At 46.9% G+C, this 27,637-nt stretch overlaps 3 protein-coding genes across 3 annotated transcripts in view; 2 read left to right on the top strand and 1 right to left on the bottom strand.

Annotated features, from left to right (window-relative positions):
- The first annotated feature begins 2,508 nt into the window (after positions 1-2,508).
- Positions 2,509-2,866, top strand: LOC128584674 (28S ribosomal protein S17, mitochondrial-like). The gene has a single exon (XM_053589774.1). The coding sequence runs from the start codon at positions 2,516-2,518 to the stop codon at positions 2,864-2,866; it is 351 nt and encodes a 116-aa protein (XP_053445749.1). The 5' UTR covers positions 2,509-2,515.
- Positions 2,867-8,927: 6,061 nt separating this feature from the next.
- LOC128584737 (LIM domain kinase 2-like) lies at positions 8,928-12,716 on the top strand. Its single transcript, XM_053589877.1, is given in 2 exon segments — positions 8,928-10,953; positions 10,955-12,716. Coding segments are annotated over 2 exon segments (1,899 nt in total). The 5' UTR covers positions 8,928-9,219; the 3' UTR covers positions 11,120-12,716.
- An 11,686-nt stretch (positions 12,717-24,402) lies between these two features.
- The window catches only part of MRPS9 (mitochondrial ribosomal protein S9), a 74,477-nt gene continuing 71,242 nt past the window's right edge, over positions 24,403-27,637 (bottom strand). Inside the window, exons 10-11 of the mRNA XM_053588557.1 lie at positions 27,295-27,464; positions 24,403-24,869 (exon numbers count right to left, since the gene is read on the bottom strand). Coding sequence (XP_053444532.1) covers positions 24,778-24,869; positions 27,295-27,464 — 262 coding nt within the window. The 3' untranslated portion in view covers positions 24,403-24,777. The remainder of the gene's footprint in view (positions 24,870-27,294; positions 27,465-27,637) is intronic.

The following is a 27,637-nucleotide window of genomic DNA, read 5'->3' as shown; positions in this document are numbered from 1 at the left end:
GAGCAGAATAAATGTGTTAAAATGAAGAAGAAGAAGAAGAAAAATAAACCTCTGGAGATGAAAAGGTTTTCACCCAAGATTGAGCTTGGAGAGTTGGAATCTGCCTGTTATTTTCAATTTTTATCATCTGGCCTTTTATTATAAAGGTAATGAGAGGGGAGGGAAGACGTTGTGAAAGGAAGAAAGGACGCAAAAGGAAACTCACGTTCTCATCAATTAGCCCTGAGCAGTCGCTGCTGGAGCCCCTGACGCCAACCTCTGAGCACATTAGACTCCAATCAGTTCTCCTCAAGGTCCTCATCAAATTCCTTTCTCATGAAAATCAAATTTCTTTGGATAACTTAATATTTTCAGAGGGAGCTTGAGAAAGCAACCCACTTAAGATCCGAAGTTAGCTGGGTGTTAATTCAAATGAAGAAGACTCCATTTCACTTCTTCTTTCCATTTTTGGAAAAGAGTAGACATTCTGTGGCTTGAGGAATTTCCGAAGACTCCTAAAATGAGAGCGCATTCATTATAAAGTCATTTCTCTTCTGTCTCATTTTGAGTTCTCTAAGAAGGCCTATCTGTGGTTTTAAAAATGGCTTTCTTGATAACATTTATGCAAGAATTAGTTCTATTTTTAATTACACATACATCTCCCCTTGTCAAATTTAATAGATGCTTAGATTAGACAGATGGAATCAATGGATTGAAATAGTATTTTGAAAAGGACCACTTGGATTTTTGCTTCTTCTCTGAACATGGAGTGTGCGTTTTTTGTTTGTTTTTTTTTTTTTCTTTTCTTGAAACAGAGTCTTGCTCTGTTGCCCCAGGTAGACTGCAGTGGCATCAGAGCTCACTGCAACCTCAAACTCCGGAGGTCAAGCCCTCCTGCCCCAGCCTTCCCAGTAGCTGGGGCTATAGGCACCCACCACCACTAGAAGCTAAATTTCTTCTATCTTTAGTGGAGATGGAATCTCGCTCTTGCTCAGGCTGATCTCAAACTCCTGAGCTCAAGCACTCCACCCACCTCAGTCTCCCAGAGTGCTAGGGTTGCAGGTGTGACCCACTGTGCCCAGCCATGGGAGCTTTTTATTGTGAAATAACACACATACAGACACGTGCACTTTATCAAATAGTTCTAAAGTGAACACCAGATACAATCACTACGTAGATCAAGAAATAGAACATAACCAGCTCTCCAAACCCCCACCCACACCCCCTGACTTCACTGATAATCATCTCTTGCTTCTCTATCCATGTTTACTTCCTAAATATGGACCCCTAAATAAAGACAAGCTTCTCTCTCTCACCCTCTCTCCCTCTGTCACTCATCACCGGGGTCCCCTACAGGTTTATTTATTCTTACTTTAAAGCCATCATTCTTTTGGATGTTCCAGTTGTCCCAGTTTGACCAGAAGAAGCTCTTCAAGGTGGCTTCTGTGTCCTTCTGATTCCCTTCTTTAGTCTTTAAAAAAAAAATCAACTCAGCTGCAAAAAATAAAATGTGCCCATTCTAACTCTAGAGGTCCTAAGTGTTGACAAAAGTGTTCGCCAGCATGACCACCACCCCTTGTCGAGGCAGAGGATTTCCATCATCCCTCCAAGTTTTCTTGTGCCCTTTGTGGTGAGTCCCCCACCCTGGCAACATGATCTGTTTTCATCACCGTTGATTATTTTGTCTTTCTCAGCTTTGGGGGTGAAATCGTACAGTCCATGTTCTTTAATGACTATGTTATTTTTACAGTTGGCATCCCATTTTTGAGATGTAGCCTCACTGTTGGGTGGGTCTGCGATGGGTTCCTCATGATTTCTGAGTAGCGCTGCTTTCTGGTACAAACCACATTTGTCCACCTGTCGTTGGACATCAGGGTTGTTTCCCCTTTGGGGTAGTGAGAATAAAGCTACTATAAAATTTGTGTACAAACAAGTGGTTGTGTAGATGTAGTTTTCATTTTTCTTGGGTAGAAACCCAGGTATGAGATTTCTGGGTCATATGGTAAGTGTGTGGTTAACTTTTTAAGACACTAGCACATAAAGGCCCCAAGTTCATCTTGCACATGCCCTGCCCTGGACAAACCTGCCATTTCTCCAAGAGACTGAGTTCTTTTTAAATAAGGAGTCGAACTTAGAAATTGAAGTCAGGTGCTTGGTTTGCCCATTTCTACAATTGTATTAGCAGGTAGAAAAATTAACCTTACACAACTAAAATTAATTGAAAATATATCATGGGGCTGGGTACCCGTAGCTCAGTGGTTAGGGTGTCGGCCACATGCTCTAGGGCTGGTGGGTTCGAACAAACAAACAAAAATAGCTGGGCGTTGTGACAAGTGCTTGTAGCCCCAGCTACTAGGGAGGCTGAGGCAAGAGAATCACTTGAGTCCAAGAGTTTGAGGTTGCTGTGAGCTATGATGCCAGGGCACTCTACTGAGGGTGACAAACTGAGACTCCATCTCAATTAAAAATAAAAATGAAGGGAGTTCTGCGGGTCATGTGGCTGCTCAAAGCTGGTGGAGATGACCAAAGCCACATAATGTCTATAGTTCATTCTTCCGTTCATGCCAAATGGATCATGGGGAAGGTGATTGGGACAGCAATGCAAAAAACTGCTAAAGTGAGAGTGACCAGGCTTGTTCTGGATCCCTATTTATTGAAGTATTTTAATAAGCGGAAAACCTACTTTGCTCATGATGCTCTTCAGCAGTGCACAGTTGGGGATATCGTGCTTCTCAAAGCTTTACCTGTTCTACAAATGAAGAATGTGAAACATGAACTGGCTGAGATCATTTTCAAAGTTGGAAGAGTCATAGATCCAGTGACAGGAAAACCCTGTGCAGGAACTACCTACCTGGAGAGTCCAGTCAGTTTGGAAACAAAAATCTAGAAGAACTCAATACCTCTTCCTCACAGTGAAGGAGGATTATAGGAAGAAGCCAAAGGGAAAAATTTACATGTTTCCTTTATGGAAAAGAAATTTTTCTAAGTTTCATCACAAACCGTCCAGTTTCTCTTGTAGTGTTTATGAAGTAGCTAAAGGCAAAGGGCTCGTCATAATTTTTCATAAGATTTATGGCCACATTTCAAATCTTCTTTTCAGTGGACTTACTTTCACACTGCACTAAGTATGCCCAGCAATCTGCTGCATTTTTTGTAAGCTCACTGTTTTAGAAGTTATAGTGGTTTTCTTTTTTTCACTCAAAAAATGTTTCCTGAGCCTTTATTTTGGGGGAAGAAAGCTTTTTTGTATAAACAGATAAGGCCACAGTAAGTGAATATTTTTGATGGTATATATTTAAAATAAATTTAAATATTTTTGTCTGATTTCACCAATTTCATAGGCAAATTAGTCAACATGCTTGTGGCCAGACTTTTTTCAGATTAAGCTATGTTAATAATGTTGTCATGTAGAAAGTAAAATCTTAAAATTCTGTGTCACTTCTCTTCTAGGCTAGATTAAAAAAGAATGAGTTCCTAAAACCTAAAAAAAATAAATAAATAAAAATGAAAACGTATCATGGGCTTTTAGAAGTGCAAAATGTCAAACTAGGAACCTTTTAGAAAAAAATAGGAGAATATCTTCTGGACCTAGATCTAGGAGTTGGAACTTGTAGACTTGAAAGGGAAAGCACCACCTATAAAAGAAAATCAACCTTGTTGAAATGGAAAACTTTTGCTCTGGTGAGAGGATAAAAATTCCAGCTGCAGAGTGGGAGGAAGTATTTGCAAACCCGTGTCTAATAAAGGACTAGTACTGAGAATACATAAAAGACTTTCAAAACTCAACAGTAGCAAAACAAACAATTCGGGTAGAGAATGGGTAGAAGACCCGGGCAGAGGCATGGCAGGTCTTCACCAAGGACACACAGGTGGCCAGAGAGCACAGCGGGAGATACTGAGCATCGGTCCCCACGAGGGAAATGCAAGTTAGAATACAATGAGGTATCAGGACACGCCTGTGAGGGTGACACACCAGAGGCTGGTGAGGATGCTGGGAAGTGGGATCACTCATACTCTGCTGGGGGAAGGTAAAATGGCACAACCAAGTTGGGAACCAGTTTGGCAGGTTCTTCACAATCCTAACCAGGCAAACACCACATGACCCTGCGATTGCACCGTGGAGCAGTTATTCCGGAAAACGAACACCTATCCTCACCCCAAAACATGGACGCAGATGTTCATGGCAGCTTTATTTATTCCTAAATTGGTATACAATGCATTTTATGTGAGAGAGAAAAAAATTAAAGCCATATGCATCAGCACTGACAAAAACACCTCCCAGAGACACACGCTTAAACTTTTTTAAAAATGCCATTGATACAGTTCTCTCCTGCTTTGTCTAGAGCACAAATCGGTGGGTACATCGAGAAAAGTTCTTATATGACAAAAAGATAGTTTTTCTATTTATTAATATTCCAAGAATATTTTCTAACATACGAAATGGCCTTTTGAGAAATCTCTCGGGTTGAAGTCCAGAGGCGCTGCCAGGCCGCAGCCAGAGCAGCACGCTCCCGCGCTAACACCGTCCTCACCGTCCTCACGCCTCTCATTGTTTAAAGGAATCGTCAGAGATGACCACCCTGCTTCATTTCTTGACTCTCATCAGAAAAACTCACAAACTTTACATTCGACGTATGCTAACGTTTTGAAACATCTTGCTGTCTTATGTGCATAATATCAAAATATTGTTTGAAATTTAACATTCATGTATCTTGGTTTGTTCCAGGAACAGAGGTACATGGACACTGAGATGAACTAGGACCTCCTGTGACCTCCAGACTCCTCCAGTGGGTCAAGCCTGGGTCTGTAAGAGCGACACACAGGTATTTTTGTCATCCTTGCTGCAGGGCAATGCCAACCATGCTGAGAGAAGGGCCTCCAGGAGACCAGCCTGCGTGTTCCTTCCTCCCAAACTGGAGGTATTTCTCCTGCAATTCGGTGCTGCATCAAAGACTTCCATGCAACTTGCTATGAACACACAGTTCATTTTATGAAAGTGGAATTTACAGTGAGGCCGTCTCGATGCATTCTGCCGCACAAAGTGTCTTTGTAGAGGCATTCATCATCCGTTTCAGAGATCCTGGTGTGAACATTTTAGGAGAAAAGCTGCAGCCCAAATGGCTTTTCCCTGAAGTCCATCCAGTTCAGCTTTGCAATTTCTGGGATGAAAGTTTTGCTTTTTATCTTTACAGGTGATTCAAGTCGGGGGAAAAGAGAAGTTGCCTCTTTTTTTTTTGTTTGTTTTCAGTTAACAGGGGTGTGAGGACAGGGAACTTCCCAGCACTCACGCTTAGCCCCTGGTTCGTTCCTGTTGTTAGGGACTGAGCTGTGTTGGAGTCACCAAAGAGCCCGAACACACTGGCCATGTAAGAAATGACGCTTAGCATTCTTTGGTGAGTAGCTCTTCCATTTCCTTGCTTACAGCCGAATTTAAGGTAACAGCTGTGGTTGTTGCCCCACTTCTGAAGAGAGAATATATAGGGGAATCAGATTATTCTTACTTGTGACTTTTGCCCAATTTTCTCTTGAGACAGCTTCATCTAAACCAGTCTTCCTGGCAAGGGAGCAGCCGGGATGGCCCCTCGGGCTGCCATCAGCGTCAGAGATGTTTTCACAATGAAACAAGCAGCTGTGAGGACCAGAAGCCCTCTCTTGTCATCATCGTCATCACTTTCCGTGCCACCAGGCAGATCTTTCTGAAAGATCTTTACAATCATGTCCTGCTCAAAACTCTTTGGCACAGATATCTGTACCCCTGTGTTCACAGCATTATTCACCACAGCTGAGAGTGAAACAACGCAGCTGGGACTGGAGAATAATTATTATAATTAGCCTTTAGAGAAATTGAAAACTACAGTTTATGCCATAGGCAAGGTACATGGTGAGACAAAGGAATGTGTCTGGCCTCTTCAGCTCTTGTCCTGAGAAGAGATTCCTTTCTTCATTTCCTCAGTCGCTGAATGTGTGCTGATTTTTGACTCTCTGTCGTGAAGTGGGCTGGGTGAACTCTCAGCCCTGTAAGGGATGGGCACAGTCAAGACCTGCCGCTGTGCCCATGGCTCTGCCTAGAGCTGCAGTCGGGTCAGGCTTCCCAGAGGAGGTTTCCAGGGGGAGGGGGGAGCCAGGCAATAGCTGAGTGCTGCCCAAGTTCATGGCCCCGGAGACCACAGAGGCCTCCTGTGACAGCCACTTGGGGAACAGCAGAGACTAAGGCCTGAGAGCCACGTGGAGACAGATCCTCCAGGCCTTGGGCACATGCTGTGGCCCCTTGATTGTATGTATAGCTAATGTGGAGACACTGAAGGGATTTTGTTTAAATTGAATTCTTCTTATTGTGATTTAAAAAACCCCACATAACAAAATTTACCCTTTCTAACATTTGAAGGGTTGAGTTCAGTGACACTGTTACGCCACCGTCACCAGCCTCCGTTAAATGACACCTCCCCGTGCCCCTGTCCCTAACCCCCATTCTACTTTCGGTCTCTATAACTTGATGACTCTGGGTACCTCACATAAGTGGAATCGCACAGTACTTGTCCTCTTGTGACTGGCTTAGTGTCCTCAAGGTTCACCACACTGTAGCATGTGTCAGAATTTCCTTCCTCTTCCAGGCGGGGTAATCTGCCGTTGTGTGGATACGCGCTGCTTGTTTACCCACTCATCCCTCAGCGGCCAGCTGGGTTGTTTCACCTTCAATTACTGTGATTAATGCTATGAACGTGGTGAACAGACGTCTGCACCAAAGGGTTTTGAGCGGGATAGCCATTGGAAAGACCCTTTAGGAAGATCTCCTTGGTGGTGCAGAAGGTGATGACGAGGATGATGATGACACAGCTGACATTCAGTGAGTGCTGAATATGTGCTCTCCTAAGTGCTAGGCATGCATTGATTCATTTGATCCTGGCACCTGCCCCATGCTCACACTCACCCCATCCTTACACTGACCCCTTGAGGTCAACGCTGCCATCATCTCCATCAGAGTTATGAGCATAGGGAGCCACAGTGCAGCTAACGAATGTGCCTGGGTCTGCAGACAGCAGGAGGCCGGGCCAGAGTGGAGCCCACACAGTCTGCCTGCGGAGCCTCCCCATGCACCATGTGCCTCTCCTGGTGGAGGAGGCTGGAGGCCATGGGCTGGGTCCCTGGAAGAGCCCAGACAGGAGCTGGCCAGTGCTGTACAGGGAGCTCAGGGAGCAGTGCAGAGTGCATGGGAGAGCCTTGAGAGTTTTGAGAGGGGTGAAGTGACCACCGGTGTGAGGATGGGAAAGGGGCCTGTGAGGATGGACGGCTTGGGAGCTTGATTGTGTAGGCAGGGAGTGCGCCAGTCGCCGAGAGGACATACTGATTCTGTTCAGTAGCAGCTGAAGCTGAGATCCAGCAGGACGTTCACAGACTTGAGTCCACTGCAATAGGAAGATCTTGTTGGAGACACAGATCCCACTGTGCAGTGTCACCTGGCGATGACTGGAGAGTCAGGAGTGTAGAAGAGAGTGTTAGACTCTGTGGAAGCCGATGAGCTTCTGTGTAGAGTGAACGGAAGAGGTCGAAATGGAAGCCAGGAACCGGGGAGGTGCCAAGCCAGGACAGAGGGCAAGTTAGAGTTTGTAAATTTTAGAACCGACATGACAGCACACGAGTCCCCACTCTGTCACACCACCATTTTCCTCCACTGTGCCCCTCTTTTTTTTTTTTTTGTAGAGACAGAGTCTCACTTTATGGCCCTCGGTAGAGTGCCGTGGCCTCACACAGCTCACAGCAACCTCCAGCTCTTGGGCTTAAGCGGTTGTCTTGCCTCAGCCTCCTGAGCAGCTGGGACTACAGGCGCCCGCCACAACGCCCGGCTATTTTTTGGTTGCAGTTCAGCCGGGGCTGGGTTTGAACCCGCCACCCTCGGTATATGGGACCGGTGCCTTACTGACTGAGCCACAGGTGCCGCCCACTGTGCCCCTCTTCTGAGAACCCTGAGAGCTGGGGGGCTTGGGTCAGCAGGGAAGGGATGGCATGTATTGGGAGGGATGTGTCAGGAGGGCAGCAGGACATAGAAGCCAAGGTGGAGAAGTCTCTGGAAGGATGGTGTTGAATGCCTCCTCTAGATCAAATGAATCATGTTCAAAAGGTGACCACTGAATGTTGCAGACACCATCATTGGTGACCCCAGAAAGAGCCATTCTGTGCCGTGGGTGGGACTGAGAGCCAGGTTGCCCTGGACTGAGGCAGGAGGAGAGTGAGGAGCACACACGTGGAGGTCAGAAGCGTGCTGGGGGCTGGGGGGTGACAGGGGGACACAGGGCAGTAGCAGAGAGGGCCTGGCTGCTGGAGGCTGAGGGGCAGGTAGAACAGGAATGGGGCAGAGGGTGGTGGCCCTGGGGCCCAGGCCTGAAGGGCAGAGATTGGGTGTGTGTGGTGAGGATTTGCTTTTAGTAGAGGAGGGTCACTAAGGACAGAGAAAAGAGGGGCTGTTGGGACCTTGTGAACACACAGGTGCTCAGTGATGACCACGACACAGGGAGGCTGGGACACTCTGTAGAAATGGCAAAGTGCTTATGGGAAATCATTTGGCAATGGAGATGAACCATTGCTGGTACCCATTGACTCAGTAAAGTGAGTTTCAGGAATTTAGCCTAAGGACAAATGAAAGAAAAGGCAAACATACAAAATATGCTCGTGGCACATTATTCCCCATATTATTTTTAAAAAGCACATGTGGCTAATGGTATGGAAACTAGTTAAGTAAATTATAGAACATATGCTCAATGAATGGACTATTATGCGGTCATTAAAATTATAATTATGAAGCTTATAGCTATGCAGAAACATGGTTATGATAGTAAATGGAAGATTAGTTTTAAAAGTGTATGTATACTCGAATTGCAACTGTGTTGAAATATGCTTTGAGGTGGGACTGAAGAGGAAGGCTAACTTGACAGCAACGCTTCTTTCTTGGCTAGTCACCGGCCCCTGCCCAAGAATGCCTGTGTATATGTAGCCTCTGCAAAGAGGTCATTCTTCCGGAGTCCAGAGGGGCCGCCTGATCTTCTGAGAACTCAGGAAGAGCTGTCCCAGCCATGAGCCCCTGCGGGAACCTGCTGGGGGGCAAGTGGCCTGGAGTCCTCACTCTCCTCCAGCTGCTCCGGAGGGAGAGGTGAGCGTGAGCAGGCAGCCCGCAGCCAGAGGTGCCGGGAGCCCTGGGCCCCGGGCCTGTCATGGTGGCCGTCTGCAGCCAGCTTGAGGCACTCCCGGATGGGTTTGCAGCTGAGCCTATTTGTCTGGCGTGGGAAGAAGATGGGGAGTTACTTATCAGTCCCTGCTTACGTCACCTCCAGAGACCCCTTTCGGTGTTCAGAATGCCAGGATTCCCTCACCAACTGGTACTACGAGAAGGATGGGAAGCTCTACTGCCACGAGGACTACTGGGGAAAGTTTGGGGAGTTCTGCCATGGGTGCTCCTTGCTGATGACAGGGCCCGTCATGGTGGCCGGGGAGTTCAAGTACCACCCAGAATGCTTTGTCTGTATGAGCTGCAGGGCGATCATTGAAGATGGGGATGCTTATGCCCTGGTACAGCACGCTACCCTCTACTGTGGGAAGTGCCACAATGAGGTGGTACTGGCACCCATGTTTGAGAGGCTATCTATGGAGCCTGCTCAGGACCAGTTGCCCTACCCTGTCACACTCATCTCCTTGCCAGCCACCACTGAAAGCACTCAGGGCTTCACCATGTCTGTGGAGAGTACCTGCTCCAACTACGCCACCACTGTGCAAGTAAAAGAGGTCAACAGGATGCACATCAGTCCCAACAACCGCAAGGCCATCCACCCTGGGGACCGCATCCTAGAGATCAACGGGACCCCCGTCCGTACACTCCGACTAGAGGAGGTGGAGGATGCCATTAACCAGACGAGCCGGACGCTTCAGCTATTGATTGAACATGACCCTGTCTCTCAGCATCTGGACCAGTTGTGGCTAGATGCCCAGCTTTCTCCCCACATGCAGAATGCTGGACACTCCCACACCCTCAGAACCCTGGATACCAAGGAGAATCTGGAGGGGACCCTGAGGAGACGCTCCCTGAGGTGCAGTAACAGCATCTCTAAGTCCCCTGGCCCCAGCTCCCCAAAGGAGCCCCTGCTGCTCCGCCGTGACATCAGCCGCTCAGAATCCCTTCGTTGTTCCAGCAGCTACTCACAGCAGATCTTCCGGCCCTGTGACCTAATCCATGGAGAGGTCCTTGGGAAGGGCTTCTTTGGGCAGGCCATCAAGGTGACACATAAAGCAACAGGCAAAGTGATGGTCATGAAGGAGTTAATTCGATGTGATGAGAAGACCCAGAAGACTTTTCTAACAGAGGTGAAAGTGATGCGCAGCCTGGACCATCCCAATGTGCTCAAGTTCATTGGCGTACTATACAAGGACAAGAAGCTGAACTTGCTGACGGAGTACATTGAGGGGGGCACGCTGAAGGACTTTCTGCACAGTGTGGACCCATTCCCCTGGCAGCAGAAGGTCAGATTTGCCAAAGGTATCGCTTCTGGAATGGCCTATTTACACTCCATGTGCATCATCCACCAGGATCTGAACTCACACAACTGCCTCATTAAGTTGGACAAGACTGTGGTGGTGGCAGACTTTGGGCTGTCACAGCTCATAGTGGAAGAGAGGAAAAGGCCGCCACTGGAAAAGGCCACCACCGAGAAACGTACCTTGCGTAAGAATGACCGCAAGAAGCGCTACACAGTGGTGGGAAACCCCTACTGGCTGGCCCCTGAGATGCTGAATGGAAAGAGCTACGATGAGGCGGTGGATGTTTTCTCTTTTGGGATCGTTCTCTGTGAGATCATTGGGCAGGTGTATGCAGATCCTGATTGCCTACCCCGAACACTGGACTTTGGCCTCAACGTGAAGCTTTTCTGGGAGAAGTTTGTCCCCACAGACTGCCCCCCAGCCTTCTTCCCCCTGGCCACCATCTGCTGCTGGTCTGCTGGAGCCTGAGAGCAGACCAGCATTCTCAAAACTGGAGGACTCCTTTGAGGCCCTCTCCCTGTACCTGGGGGAGCTGGCCATCCCACTGCCTGCAGAGCTGGAGGAGTTGGACCACACTGTGAGCATGCAGTATGGCCTCACCCGGGACTCACCTCCCTAGCCCTGGCCCAGCCCCCTGCAGGGGGGGTGTTCCACAACCAGCATTGCCCCTCTGCGCCCCATCCCTGCTGTGAGCAGGGCTGTCTGGGCTTCCTGTGGATTGATGGCTTGTTTTGAAGCAGAATAAGCCATCCCTACTACCTCTCCAGGAGGTGAGCAGGTGCAGCACCAGGGAAACATATCTCCACAGTTTTGGGGGCCTGGTTACCGTCTGTAAATCTAACACTCGCCTGAAAGCTGTGAAGAAGATTAAAAAAAAAAACCTGGCCTTAGGGCCGGGAGGAATCTTACTTGGATCCACTGCGCTGTTGCTTACACTAATCAGCATAACCTGGGCCTGCAGGGCAGGATCCCAGGCTAACCCTGCCTGTGAGCTCTGAAGTCTCTAGTCCAGCTGGGTACATAAGGACATCAAGTGAGAATGTGAACAAGAAAAAAACTGATGGCCAGATGGCACTCAGTGTGACATGACAGTGGTGCTCCCCCTTCCATCACAGCCAGATCCTGAGCAGAGATTGAGGGAATAGGTTTTGAAGAGTCCCTTAGTCCATATTGGTGGAACAGCCAAGAGTCAGGAAAAGGGCTGGCTTCTGTTCACTTGCTAGGGGCTCTAGCCAGCCCAGGGACCACATCAATGTGAAGGAAGCTTCTACCTCATGTTCTCCAACTTACTATTGGAGATTGGCGAAGAACTTCTGGGCACCATCCTTTCTGCAACAGTCACCCACCAGCACAGGAAGAGGCTGGGGGCTAGAAGGAAAGAGGCTCTGCCCTCTAGACGTCCCATAACCTGGCTGTTACTCATATCCTGGTGGGCTCCTAAGATATTTGCCTAAAGGTAGATGGGTTCTGGAGGATAGTATGGCTTGTCACAGTCCTAGGGTCTGAGACCAGGGGAGTGGGCGTCTCAGCATTCTCTCAGCCTTGGCCTTGTGGCACCCATTTCTTACCCTTCAACATACCTGTTCAGGCAGCAACTTGGGCTGGGAAGAGGTGGTGGCAGAATCCCAGAGCTGAGATGCCGAGAGAAAAAGCTCCCTGGGCTGGGCCATCTGGCTTCTACCTCCCTTGTTTGGCCCAGCTCTTAGCTCCTGGCAGCAGCCTCATGAGCCACAGCATTGGGCACCCTCTATCTTGGCTCCCAGAGCACCAGGGATTCTTCAGCACAACTAGATTTGCCTCCTAAGTGTTTGTGAGCTTACACCATATTTAACAAATTAGGAATGGGTTTAGGGTATTAATGCAACGTGTGGTGGTTGTATTGGGGTAGAGGCAGTGATCCAGGAGAGTGGTTGCTGTTGATATTATCTTGTTATATCAATTGGGTGATATATGAAATATTGTATATAGATCTGTTGAGTTGTGGAATCAGATGTCATCTCTCATCAGAGTTTACTTGCTGCATAGACTGTACTTCTGTGTGAAGTTTGCAAATTTGCTGTAGGGTTAAGCCCTGGACTCCCAGTAGCAGCAGCACAGTTCAGCATCAGCATCGTGTGGCTGGCTGTACCTCAACTGTCCCCAGCAAGTGTGGGAGTGGTGGGCCTGAACTGGGCCATTGAGCAGACTAAATAAATTAAGCAGTTAACGTAACTGACAAAAAAAAAAAGAAATATGCTTTGAAGTGCAAGTATGCTACAAGAGAATCTCTGAACCAATACTAGCTGTCAGCTGGGGATAGTGGTAAGGTTATGGATGATTTTTTTTTTTCTTTCTCCATTTGGAAAGCTCATTTTGAATATTGCAATTCTGGTTAGAAGAACAATGTAGTCTTGAATCTTATCAGTTATCACCTTATTTAAAACAGAATATCACTGCATTTTCCCCTCTATACCTGAGAGTACCACGGTCTAATAAGATGGATTTTGTGCAGTGTAGCAATTCCATTAGAATCTTCTCACCTTCAATGTTGAGAATGATTGTTGAAAGTAATGGGTGTCTTCACTTTGCAGTTAACAGCTTACTTGGATGCTTTTGATAGAAAAAATATTGGCTAAATCTTAACATCATTCCCAGCCCAGGCATCATTGGCCAGACAGGCTGTGGGTGGGAGGTAAGGGCAGGAAGAGATGTTCTTGTTAGTCCTGGGCTCAGCAGAGGGGCACATAGCTCTCGTCTTACTGGGCAAGTCCCTGGAGGAGCCCACCAGTGTGTTGCCACATGACCTCCACATCCCTTTACCCATCTCCGGATGGACTGCAGTCCCAAGCGTCATGTTCTCGAGTCTCAGTCTCCATCTATTTTGCCTTAAATTCTCTCTGTTTTACTCTTTTTGTGCTACACTAACATTTGGAGAGCTTATAAATAGTTCCAAACATTGCTACCAATAGGCATTTTGAAGTGGTGCCTTGAAGTCACATCTAGCCGTTCTAGATTGGGGACAGGGCAGCTTGAGGTGGGGCAGGTTGCACATGGGCCCTCCATCTGCAAGAATTTCCTTTCGTTAGAAGAGACGCCAAGCACCCTAGCTCTGGTTTCTAGTCTTGTCTAATAATTTACTTCTTTCATTGAATGGAATCAATTTGATGGGTAAGATAATTGTAGGTTCAAATGTAAGCATAAGAAAAATAAATCAGAATTTAGAGATTCATCTGCAATAGATGAATTTAAAAAGATAATTAATACACCTGATGTTTTCAAGAGGCATTAAAATGCGCATGAATCACCCAGATTAAATTCAGGAAGGGGGAAGGAATCTCACCCTGCTTCCTCCTGCCTCTGGGCATTCTGCTGCTTATTCTGTTGTCAACTGCTCCATCTTGTGGTTAAACACAGGTACTAATGCCTAGCGATCGGCATGCTCTTACTTTTCACAGGGAAAAATCACTGTATTTTCTCTTCTTGAAAATCATGAATGAGCTTTTAAAAATTCCAATCACACCTAAAGAAAGAAAGAAGAAAGTAAAAATTGTCCATGATCTCATTGTCTAGCGATAGCTGCACACTTCAAAGGTCAAATACAGGCATCTACTATGCAGTAACGTGCATACTCTTTCAGATAAGAGGAATAGCTATGGTGTGCCTTTTTTCACTTCAGATGAATCATGGTTTCAAAACAATTCAGGAATGAGAGCTGGTCACCACTGGCTCAAATCAGCAGGTTGAACTTTCTAGTTGCTATGATATTTTCACAGCAGTTAGGGTAACCACAGCCTTCTCAGGTCTGGGCTTCCTGGTCTGTGAAAGGGGGGTGGGGGCAGATGGCAGAGGTCACATAGCTGTGGGGCCTTTAATCCTGCCCCAGACCCCCTGGCTTCAACGTGCCCCTCCCTGGTCTTACACTGCTTAGGTTGCAGGCCTGGGGAGCATTTGGCTTGTGACAGTGGGATTAAATGCTCCCTAAAAAATGAAACATTTCGTGATGCTGTTTCTAGCCTGAGAATGCTTCACCAGCCAGAGCAGTGGTTCTCAAAGTGGGGTCCCTGGACCAGCAGCATCCACCTCAACTGGGACCTGGTTAGAAAAGTGGGTGCTTGGGCCTTCCCTTGGTTATCTCAGGGTGGGGGGCAGCCGTGTGTCTCAAACCCTCAGGTGACTCCAGGACTTTGCTTACTTTTGAGAGCCACCAACAGAGAACATCAGGAGGGCAAAGTCCCAGTCTTTGCCAGTCACATGTCTTTCATCCTCTCATTACTAATTTTCCCAGTCCTCCCTCCATACCCCTTGGGCTGTTGTAGTCTAGCCGATCATGGTACAGGTTATAATAGCCACCAAATGGGCAGTTGCCAGCAATCTTGATCAAGTAACAGGATGGAGATAACATACACTTTAATAAACCAAGAATCACTTTCATTTCATTTTGGAATTGGCTTTCAAACTGACAGAGTCAGACCCCTTCCCTGCCCCCGTCCCGCCCCATGCAAGCACAGTGGTCCAGGCCACGACCATCTGTCACCTGACCCGATGCAGCAGCCTCCTACCCAGCCTCGTTGGTCCCATCTCAACCCTAGTAGTTATCTCTGCTCAGAGTGCTCCCATGAGACCCCTCATCCTGAGACACACCACTGCCTGCAATAACAGTGAAGGTCCTCCAGTTTGCCCTCAGCCTCTCAGATGTCATTTCCTACTATTCCTCCTTCTCCCTCTGCCCTACACATTTGCCCCTGCCTCTTCCTTGTTCTACCACAGGGCCTTTGCATCACTAAGCCCTTTGCCAATGCCCTCTGGCCCAGGTGTCTGCAGTGCTCAACCATCGAGGCAGTGAGGTCTGCGTCCCATTTAAGTTGTATCTCTCCACCCCCACCCTTTGCTGCTTCACAGCACTGCCTACCAGGTGGAACTCCCAGTATGTGACTTAGTTTAATGTTTGCCTCCCTGGCTGGAATGTGAGCCCCGTGAGGTCTGGACTTCTGTCCTGCTCTCCTGAACATCCTCAACACCTACCATAGGGCTGCAGAGAATAGTGACTCGTAAATATTTGCTAGAAAAAGACAGATGCTTATTAAGGGACCATGCACCCTGATGTGGAAGGAGGCCCTGTCAGGGGTCCTCAAACTGCGGCCCACGGGCCACATGAGGCGGTGTGATTGTATTTGTTCCCATTTTTTTTTTTTACTTCAAAATAAGATATGTGCAGTGTGCATAGGAATTTGTTCATAGTTTGTTTGTTTGTTTGTTTTTTAACTATAGTCTGCCCCTCCAATGGTCTGAGGGACAGTGAACTGGCCCCTGTTTAAAAAGTTTGAGGACCTCTGCCGGATGGTTCTCACCCTGCCACACTACCTGTGAGTGACCAAACCACTGAGAATGGGCCCTGGAGAGGCTCCTGCAGCCCTGCTCCACCCTCCTGGACCTGGTGGCTACCTTGGGTCCAGCAGGGCTCTTTCCTGCCTAGTGGAGCTTGGGTTCTGAACCCCCTCCTTCCCCCTCTCCTACCCCCCTCCCCCCCCCGCCCAGTACAAAGGTCCAGGCTGCCATGCCTAGCAGACACATCTGTGAACAAGGCCCAAGACTGGCCAGAGAGATGCATAGGCAAAGACAAGTTTGTATTGGGTTTGTATTTGGAACATCTCTCGGCCCCCCTGCCAGGCACTCTGACTTCTCTCACTAGCCTGATCTCATTCCTTTTGTAATGGCTGAAACACAAAACCACCAGTCTCCATCCTCTGGTATAAAAGTAACAACAATCTGTACCTGACAAACATCTGTATTACTTGTCCATGGCTGATGAAAGAAATTACCACAAACGCAGGGGCTGGGAAGCAACACAAATGTATTATCTTATGGCACTGTGAACTTAGCCTCGCTGGGCTAAAAGCAAGGTGTGAGAGGCCATGCTTTCCTTCTGGAAGCTCATAGCATCCAAAGATTTCCTTCGGGGGGCTCCAAGCACCTTAATATGGTGACTAGGGATTCATTTTAATGGTTAGGTCAAAACCATTGAAGAGCCTGAAGTAGACTCATGGCTAAATTTTTTTAATTTGATTTTTCCATTTTAAAGGGAATAAACAGATTCATGGAGCCACAAGCAAATTATTGTTATTCTGTTTATTGTACACACAAGTTAACGGAAAAGCCTCAGATCAACGTGAAAGACTTCAGGGCTCTAATGTAACAGGTCACAGCCGTACACCAGGTTGTGCTAGAATTACCCTGTGCTTCATCGTGAGCCGCTCTTGTCTGGTTACCCCCTGGGTCCCACAGGCCTGGAGCCACACTCCCTGCATAGCAAGGCCTCAAGACTTCCATTTTCATGGGGCCTTGAAGGCTCCATTTTGTGCGGGCAGCTAAGTTTGCAAGTTCAAGATTGGCTTTTGCATTTTGGGTGGCCTGTTACGGGTTTGCAGATTCTCCCACCACATTCTCTGAGACCCAAGAAATCTGAGACAGGGTGATCTCTCAGAAGCAGTAAGGGCAGGACTGCACAGGTGGGCTGCCCCCTTACCCAGCAGCCACCCTTTTCCCCTCCAGGTCTGCGTGCTGGGGGCAGGCTGAGAGAGCCAGTGGAGGCAGAGCCCTCAGATGGGGGGACCGCACCATTGCATGCCATGAGATCGTACCTGGGGCTGAGGTTCAGCAAAGTTACGCACAAAGATAAAAATTAATACACTGTGCTTTTTAAGGAAGTGAGTATTTTAAAGTCAGGGTGAGAGAAATCAGAAATTAAATAAGTTGTGATAAAATTTGACTATACAATTTTGACTGCATCCTACCCTAGGAGTGAGCCGAATGGGAGATTTTACCCCGGTGCTGTGCAGAACCCCTAGATGGACGTTTAGGGGACCATGAGCCCGTGGACGTGACTTCACAGTCTTGCTCAGATAAGCCATTTTCCAGGGTGAAGGGCCTTTGCTTTCATCTGATTTCATTACTGCAACATGGCTTAATGGAATGTGGGGTTGTTGAAAGACAAAAGTGCTGACAGGGAGCACGATGGCCTGCAGCTTGGGTGGTCTTAGTTTGTGAAGATGTCTGTGGAGAAAGGCCCCCTAACCTGCATGCTGGGCCACAGCCACCTCACCCAAGACATGCTGTGTGAGAGGGGCAGGGGACAGGACCTGCAGGCCCCAGGCAGAGACGAGGTCAGTGGGAAACCAGACAAGCTGGCGAGCTAACCAGTTTCCACGTGGAGAAATAACCATGATGCGGACGAGACCCAGTAAGAGATCAGGGTTAATACTGTTTTCTGATTGGTTCTTACGAGGAAAAGGCCCAGGAAGAGCCGAAGCAGGAGCCCTTGGAAAGAGTCAAGGTAAGCACCAATGTCACTCTCCTGTGGGTCAGGTTCCTTTCCCTGGAGGCAGTTTTGGCCAATGCTGGGCACACAATTTACCTGTGGCCCACCCTGTGTCAGAAACTCACTGGTCTTGCACTTACAACCCTGGGTGGTCCACAGAAACTTGAGAGAAGGGATTTTTGTCCCTATTTTTGACAGGGAAGTGAAGGCTGCGCAGGCTCAGGGAGTTGTGTCCTGGCACCTGTGATGAGCGTGGGCCCTGCGAGGTTGTCACCTACTCCCAGACCACAGGTGAGGCTGTGCCCCCACCACACGGGGACCACCCCTCGGCCTGAGTGATTACGCTGCACTCGCAGCACCTCACAGCCAGAACTTAATTGCCTGCTAATTGTTTTCTCTGTGTTTGTTGCTTTCTCTAATTAGACTCCAAGCTCTGAGGACAAAAACTCTTTTTCTTTTTTGTAACCTCTTACTCTTTGGCCCAAAGGAGTTACTGGTAAATATGGATTGACTGATAGAAGAATCCAGACTGCTCAAGGCAGCTGGACGGGCAGATCTCCCAATTCTAAATTACTGGAATGTTTTTACGAGGTATCTGTCATGAGGTTGTCCTTCAACTATTAGGCAAATACTTATTTTCTGTGCTTTCTGTGTACTAGGCCCTGGGGATGAAGAGCAGAGCACTGTCCCCGCCTTTGTCGAGCTCCCAGTCTGAGTAGAGAACACAGAAGTGACTGTCTGGTGGGACGAGCGTCCAGATAGTGTTTGTGACAGGTGCTGCGGGTGCAGGGCAGGGGGAGGGAAGAATGGGGCCAGGACTGCCTACGGGAGGACGGAGAGCATGGTCTGGTGCAGTCGGAGCCCTTAGAAGAGGCAAAATTTAGCCACCCCCTACTGGGTGGGTAAGGATAGGTTACCTAGTGTTCGTACAATGCTGAGGGGCTGTCACAGTTAGCCCGTCAGACAGGGCCATTATAAGGACAACACGTGGCCAGATGACCGGGTGAGGGGTAGGAACAGCTCCGAAATGCCAGAGTAAGTGACTGTGCCACAGTATGACCCCACCCAGTTCCCCCTCTGACTCCCAAGAGTCCATGTCCTGATTTGAATAAGACATCACACATGGTTACTCTGGCCTTTGAAGGTCTGTGAAACATTGAAATGGTTGTCAAAGTGCTCTGTGCATGTGTTTTGTTTCTGGGCCATTGCTCTCGGAAGATGCCCAAAGGGGTCCAGCCCTACTGCCTTACAGAGTCTTTTCTTTTCCGTAGGAGTCTGGCCTTGTGTGCAGCACAGTGCCTGCAGGGTGTGGGAGCAGCCTGCAAGGCCCCGGCACAGAGGCTTGGTGGTGATCTTTATCCAAAGCTGGGATGTGGGCACGAGCATCCACTATGTTATACCTCCCAGAGGTGACTCATGTGCTTCTTATGACGGACAGTTGTATGATGCAAGCAAATAAGAAACCACCCAAGGCAGCACATTGGTGGTTTGTAACTCAGGTGCTGGAGTTCCTGTGTGCCTCTGGACAGGCTGGCCTCCTTCAGCCTCCAAGGCTCGTTCGTGAAGTGGGGAGAATAGCGAATTCTCCAAGGATTTCAAGGTAAAATCCACGTGAGTCACTTAGCCCATAAGAAGAGCTGTATAAATGTTAGTTTTCAAAACATTCCCTTCTCAATATTGTTATGTGGTTACGTATCAGTGCACAGTGATCCAAGAGTTCGTAAGAGGGAAGGAGAGGGGTGACGGTTCACATATAAGTAAGCGGTTGCCTTGAAAATGACAAAGTCATTTGGCACGGTTTTCCTCTGTTTTTAGCATGAAGCTCATTGACCCGACTACTCAGAGGCAACAGAAACATGATGGTGTAGATGTTGGAGCAATTTGACGTTCGAGTCAAGGTGTTTCCATTGCCAGTCTAAATACGGAGGCTGGTCTGCATTCAGGCAACCCCGCGGATGTGGGGTGTGTTCAGCTTCTCCATGGTTCAGAGCCACCTATATGGTGGCTCCCTCAAAGAACTCCCAAAGATTTGTAAGGAAGGATTTGTGTGCTGTATTTTGCAAATATTGAAGTTTAATAGGCTGTAACACAGTCTCCAAAATTAAGAGGCAAGCAACAATAATAATCTCAACAAAAACGATTGTCACATTGTCTGGTGGACAGCTTTGTAGGCTACACAAAGTTTTCTTCTTATTTTCAGTCTTTGGTTAAAACACTTCTTACACAATGAACCCATTAAAATTCAAAGTAATCTTTAACCACTAAGCTGAAATAACTACTGAACTTCATACAAAAGCAAAATCTTAACAAAGGATTTTTTTCTTTCATTTCACACAAAATATAAATTACCCCTGAGGTACAAAATATATGAAAAAAATATTTTAAAAGGGAAATTCAGCTTGTCAACAGCTAGCTAAGTTCCTTCTAGGAAATTTTTCAAAAAGGAGGAGAGAAGACCCTGTTTTTAGAGTGATAAATCTGTATTATTAATACCATTTGTTAAATCATTGCTACTTAAGCCTTAACAAGTTAGGATAACTTTTGGAACTCCTGTGAGAACTCTTCAGGAGAACATCAAATTTCTTCCTTTTTCATTTTCCCAGGATTTGATTGTACTTCTCGCCCAAAGATTGAAAGCTGTCGGTGGAGCTGGCCTCAGTGAGGTCTTTGCCTCCGCCTGGGGAATGGAAGATGGATCAGAGCAAATGGCCTGATGCTTTCACACTTTCTTACCTGTCAAGGGCAGCAGGGTTGGTGGGATTCGGATTTGATGTGAGGAAACTGAGCCCGGCAGGGGGCACCGTGACTTGCCAGGTCTCACGCTGGTGCCTCCTCCAGATCTGGATCCTCATCTCCCTGTGGCCCTGACTCTATTGTCACTGGTTTCCCTTCCTCCTGTCACTCCTCCTTCCTTTGGTCTTTAAACTTGAAAGGTGTTTCTCCAGAGCTGAGCTTGGTAGGTTCCTCCTTGCTGACTCCAGCCCTCGTTCCCAATCCCCGTTCTACATGACAGCCTCCCAGATCCATCAGTGACTTGACCTGTGCTCTGAGTCACAGCCCTGTCTCCAGCTGTGTGCCACACTATTCCACGTAGGTGGCCCTAACACCTGAAACTCAAGAAATCCAAGTGGACCCTGAGCGGCACCGTGTGCTCATTCTTTTGCATTCCTGGCAGCCTGCTCCGTCTCGCATTTCACACCTGCCCCTGCAGGTCAGTCCCCACCACACCGTGTCCAGGGGAGCTGACATCACCTCTCCCCACACCCCTTTCTGTTCTCCACAGTGTGCCTGTTCATGTCACAACAGTCTCTCCAACAGGCTTCCTCCTGACCCCCTGCTCCCGCAGGGGCCAGGAGATGTTTCTGAAGCAGACGTTTGTGAAGCCTTTGCCCCGGAGCTCTGGGTTCTTGGACATGCCTCACAAAAAGGTGGGACCTAACAAAGGCCGAGTGTTTTTGTTACATTATGTACAGTGACCCCACTTAACATTTGTTTAAAAAGGGTCCTGTTGATAAAGCTTGAAACCGTCATTCTGATCTCAACTGTTACTGCAGTTCTAACAAAGGAGGGAAAAAAAGGTTTAGTGATTCCCCATTGGCCTTCCATGCCCTCCACAAGCCCACCTCAGCCTCATTCCCAGCCAGTCCTGTTACCCACAGGGGTGAGCTCTGTGCCCAGTGCTGTGCTGTTCTTCCTCCTGCCTCCCTGCCCGGGCCTCCATCTCAGCTCCCAGGGCCTCTTCATCAAAGTGGTAGCATATATTCTTCAGCCCCCTGCTGGGTTTTCTGTGACAGCATGCAGAAGCAGCTGGTGTGGGAGCAGAAAGCATCCTCTGCAGTCAGCTCGGCACTGGCTCCGAGGGCAGTGGCACGGTAGAGCTCAGCTAGCTGCATGGGCGAAATGCCCACACAGCCCCACCATCCACGCTGCAGGGAGAAACCACTGGTTGCTTTTCCCTTGTCAAAGTGGTAAAAAGCACACCTCAACAGACAACAGGCTAAATCAGTGCTAGCAACCCAAACCTGATGGTGTGATCTCACTACAGAATGACACAGAATCATGTTATTTTACTTGATAAGGATTTAATATACATGTCTCAGTATATGCAAGACTTTTAAAAAACAGAATTCATTTTGAAATTAGCGATATACAATTTCTGCATAAAAGAAAATTGAGCATTGAGGGTCTAATTCTTGAAGCAGTATCTTAATTAAACTTTTAACAATTGCACTGAAATGGGTTTTAGTATACCCTTGTCACCAATTGTCCTTTCCCCACGTCAAAAACCTACTGCAAAATTGCACTAAAATGAAAATGCCCATGTTTCTTCACGTAAAGGACTTTAGGAGTCAGTCCTGCAGCAAACTCAATTTAACACTTACCTAAGACTGAGGATAGCTCCTGACCAAACAGCTATGTGTGACCTTTCAGGTCTTTGTCAGTGACAGAGACTGTGCCTGGTGGGCCTCACCGGGGCCAAACTGCTCTTCCCACACCTGACTGGTGCAGCGAGTCCATGCTGGGCTCCGGGGGCTGCAGTCAGGGACTCAGCCCACCGCCTGCTGCCCACGCTCTTCCAAAGTGTCTCTGCACTCCTGGCAGGTGCCTTTTCCAGAGGCCTCCATATCTGTTCCCCTTGGCCAAGTCCTTCCTCAGGCACCTCAGCTGAGATCCTCTAGGGAAGGGGCAGCTTAAAGACACCTTTCTCCATATCTGTGCTGATCCAAAATGAAATCCAAAATTGATCAAATAAACTGTGGCACATGTACAATATAGCCCTGAAAAAGGAAACTCTGACAATTGCCTCAATGTGGGTGAACTTGGAGAACACGACACTAAGTGAAATAAGCCAGGCACAGAAAGACAAATAACACATGATTTCAACAAGCTGTGGGGTTTTAAAACAGCAAACTCACAGACAATAGAATGGTGGTTACTGGGTGGGGGGGTTGGGCTAGGGGAAGTGAGATGGTCACAACATAAGAAGTTGCACTTACATAGGATGAGTAAGTCTAGAGATCTAATGAGTAGCCTGTGAAATATATTGATTGTATTGTACACTGGGAATTTGCTGAGAGAACACTTTGGTGCTTTTCCACACACATAGAGGCATCTGTGGCACATGATAACTAGGTAACATGACAAATATGTTAATTTATTTGACTGTAGTAATCACTTCACACTCTGTGTATCAAAATATACTGTTGACTAGCCTGAGCAAGGGCAAGACCCCACCTCTACTAAAAATAGAAAAATTAGCTGGGTGTTGTGGTGGGCGCCTGAAGTCCCAGCTACTCGGGACACTGAGGCAGGAAGATCACTTGAGCCCAGGAGCTAGGCTGATGCCACAGCACTCTAACCTGGGGCAACAGAAGGCAAAAAAATCTTGTTATACACCTTAAATATATCAAATAAAACAATTTTTTTTAAAGGATCCAAACAGGGGCTTGGGCACTGCCCCCCCGTGTGAGCGTGCCCAACTAAGGCAGTGAGCAGTCACAGCCCAGCAACATCTGTCTGCACCAGCCACTCCCAGCTCTAGCAGCTCAGCTTCCTCCCACTCGGCTGAGCCTCTGACACAGATGCACACTGCACTGGGTTCTTCTGAATAAGCACTCTCACTTCTTACTCTGAAAAAGATGTTGTGGGTAAACAACAGAATCAAGAGAAATGAGTTCTAGTCTAGCTGGAGCATTAAATTAGCAGGATTCTGGTTCAGGTTGCTTTGCATAATCTTTGGAGCTTAGTCTTCTCATATGCAAAAGGAGGTAACTCCACTATAATTTGCTGAATGTTCCTCATATCTCTAATATGCCACGGTTCTATGAATTATGCTCCTAAAACTATCTAAACCATCTTCTGAAAAGGTTTGAAAAATAAAGCAGCAGGACTGGGTGCAGTGGCTCTTGCCTGTAATCTTAGCACTCTGGGAGGCCGAGGCAGATGGATTGCCTGAGCTCAGGAGTTGGAGTCCAGCCTGAACAAGAGTGAGACCTTATCTCTAAAATTAGCTGGGTGTTACAGCAGGCGCCTGTACTCCCAATGCCTCGGGAGGCTGAGGCAAGAGGATTGCTTGAGCCCAAGAGTTTGAGGTTGTTATGAGCTATGACATCAAGCTCAACAAAGTGAGACTATCTCAAAAGAAAACGAAAAAATAAATAGGGCGGTGCCTGTGGCTCAGTGAGTAGGGCACTGGCCCCATATATGGAGGGTGGCAGGTTCGAATCCAGCCCCAGCCAAACTGCAATTAAAAAAATAGCTGGGCATTGTGGTGGGCGCCTGTGGTTCCAGCTACTTGGGAGGCTGAGGCAAGAGGATCGCCTAAGTCCAAGAGCTGGAGGTTTCTGTGAGCCATGATAGCACGGCATTCTACCAAGGATGACAAAATAAATAAATAAATAAAAATAAAAAGTAAAACAGCAGAATAAAGAATAAAGTTAATTTTTTTTTTGGCTTATAAATTGTGCTTTGGTGTTTACAATCAGATATAATGCAGTGAGATACAAGTATAAACTTTCATTGTGCAGCTAGAAAATATATAGTACATTTGTCCAGATTTAGCCCAATAGCTTATTCCCTTACAAAGAAAGAGTCTGAAATTTTCTCCACATTTTTAAAATGGATATTTATTCATGGAGTATTAAGTACAATTTTGTTACGTGGATGCAGGGCATGTGGTGCAGTCGGGACCTTCAGTGCATCCACTGCTGAGAGGGCACACTGCACCCACCTGCCACTATCCCCACTCTCACCTCTCTGAGTTTTCAGTGTCCAACATTCCATACTCCGCTTCCATGTGTACATGTTTCTTTTTTCATTTTTGAAAGGTCACTTTTACAAAGCAGCATTTAAAAATAAATCTTCTCACAACCCCAAACAATCTCTGACAGTGCTCCCCTCACATCGGTCAGCCACTTTTTCACTGCATGTCTGTCACAGGCCAGGCACACACACAGCTCTTCCCTCTTCCTGTGAAAGCACCCTCAGCGCTTCTTCCAGGTAAACTTTCTACGGGCTCCCTCCTGGCCTGGCTTCTTCCGTTCTCTGACTCGGGGGTCAGTAGTCAGCAGTCCAGCTGGGGCAGGGAAAGAGAAGCTGTTAGGAATGATGGAAAATGCATGCTGCCAAGCAGAAAAGCAGGTAAAGCTCATGAACTTATTATAGGTGCTGTTGTCAGAGAAAAAAAACTGGAAGAAAGCAAGCAGATCTACTGTAATTTACCAGCCTGGGGTAAATCTTGGGACAGCAGTTTACTTCCACTGTCTTAGGATATTTTTCCAACTTCTGAGACAAGTACCAGTGACAACCACTGAATCTGTTTTCCTTACCCTGTAGGAGTATGACTCCTTTTTGGTTTTTAAACTTGTTCAGCTTAAGAGCAAGCTGCTCTAGTGTGGGTAGTCACTATTCACTGGTTAAAAAAACTCACTCTGCATCCTTATTATTGCAGAGATGAGAGTTTTAATGGAGACGAGAAGATGAAAACTTACTATAGGATGCAGGAAGAGGAGGTACAGACCCTGTATGTTAAGTGTACACACACATGCACACACACACAAATGTGACTTGTCAGACATATGTGAGAAAAGAAACTTTAATTATTCTAATTTGTATAACAATACTATTCCTTGGTATTTTGTTTCAGAATTTAAAAAACAAGTTTTAGAGTTATATTCTCAGCATGAGCAGCTTTTTCTAGAACAATGACTTTCAACTGGTGTACCTCTCACACTGTGAAAAAAATATGCATCCATGTAACAAAATTGTACCATATATCTTAGCTATGCTGTGAAAATTTTTAAAGGTCATTAATTAAATTATTTTCAAAAAAAGCTCAATGCACACTAAGTATGTTCTTTTTTTTAACTTAAAAAAAAATCAACATAATTTAATTGTGCTCTGGAAGTTTAACCATAGGTTTAAGTGTGCCATGAGATAAAAAAGCTTAAAAAACACTGATCCAGAATAAAGTCAGTTGAAAGTGGCAATTTCCACTCTCCTAATGGGCAGAAGCAACTGTGTTTCTAGGCAGTGCTGAGTTAAGTAAGATTAGCACACAGTCCACAGGAGAGCACCCCCCAGAGGCTGGAGCCATGGCAGGTTAGTACGGACCACAGACTCCAAGAACACTGCTGACGAGAAACCTCTTAAATTGCTTTTATAAATAAATAAGTAGACCATAGTTTGTCCTTGTCTTTTTACTCTAATGTAGTCCTTCTCTTCACTGTACACAAGGCTAGAGTATTTTACTGGGGGTCATTTAAAGGCCACACAGCAAAGGAAACCTTCAGTCACCTATTATATACCATAAGCTTTTGCACTTACCTAAAGGGCATGCATGGAAGGAAAAAACAGTATTTTGGACAAAATACAGACAAGTCTTGTCTAAATCCTAGTTTAAGTTATAAGTAATAGTGCCTTTTTCCTTTCATATGTGTACAGTAGCTGAATCTAATAGAATTGTTTGGTAAGGTCCTAGAAAATTATTTTAATGACTAGGTATAGCAAATCAAATGGATTTTTTTTTTTTTTTTGTAGAGACAGAGTTTCACTTTATGGCCCTCGGTAGAGTGCCATGGCGTCACACAGCTCACAGCAACCTCCAACTCCTGGGCCTAGGTGATTCTCCTGCCTCAGCCTCCCGAGTAGCTGGGACTACAGGCGCCCGCCACAACGCCCGGCTATTTTTTTGTTGCAGTTTGGCCGGGGCCGGGTTTGAACCCGCCACCCTCGGTATATGGGGCCGGCGCCCTGCTCACTGAGCCACAGGCGCCACCCCAAATGGATTTTTAAAAGGCTAAAAACATTAGTAGTGTAAACCATAGGTAGTGCTTATTCTGAACCTCAGTGGCTCATACTGTGGGGGAGCACACAGACCGTCTTACTTGGCCAGAGAGGAACTTTCGAGCAGAGGTGTTAAGTGATGTGTCCAGGGCCACCCACCTGGGTTGCAGCACACACAGCACTTTCTTCCTTTCATAAGTAGCACAAAGACAATCTTCAACTTCAGTCTGCCTGATTTATTATAAATGTTAAAGCAACGCCCTAATTTAAGAATCAACTGCATGTTCTTTTCCATTCCATGCAGGAACTGCTGTATACACATCCATGTTGTGGTGACCCCCAATCATAAAATTATTTTCATTGCTAAAGTAGCAGCATTAGGAAGGTTGAGAACCATTGAGCTAAGAGCTTTGTTAAGCCAGACAAAAGAGCTTTGTTAAGCCAGACAAAAGGCTAAAAGAAACTTAGCCTGCCCTGACACTGAACATTTTAGCAGGACCCAAATACTCATTGCTGGAAGTGCCCTGCTTTCCTTTTTCTTATTCTAGTTTTCTTTGTAGAAATCAAACCTGAAAAATACTGTTATCGTTCTGTAGTGTGAAAGATGCAGCCAGAACACTGTAAATTCTACTACGTATGTAACTTAGCACTCTCTAAATTCAGGTTAGTTACTGTGCGGCTAGTGTCCAGCAACCACACCTCCCCGCTGCTCATACCTTGTCTCATCCACTCCACCTCATCCTCAGAGACAAAGCTGCACAGGGCTTTGGCCATTGCCAAGCGGATGGCTCCAGCCTGTGCTGACCTCCCACCCCCAGAGACTGTGCAGGTCACGTCGTGTTTTCCAAGTCGGTCAAGGAAGTGAAAAGGGAACATCAGCTGTTCTCTAAAGCATAACACAAGAAAATGCGGTTATATTTACTGTAAAGGTACACGGTTTTATAAAGAGTTGACATTCTGAATATTTATAAAAGCCATATTCTGCATGCCAATGTTATAGTGTTCATACTTCTCAATCCATTAAACCAAGACATAGAAACGCTGATGTTTCTGACATTT

This window comes from Nycticebus coucang, chromosome 4 (genome assembly GCF_027406575.1).
Source record: "Nycticebus coucang isolate mNycCou1 chromosome 4, mNycCou1.pri, whole genome shotgun sequence".
NCBI lineage: Eukaryota > Metazoa > Chordata > Mammalia > Primates > Lorisidae > Nycticebus > Nycticebus coucang.
The sequence above is the reverse complement of the archived record's forward strand: the minus strand, read 5'-3'. Positions and strand labels throughout refer to the sequence as shown.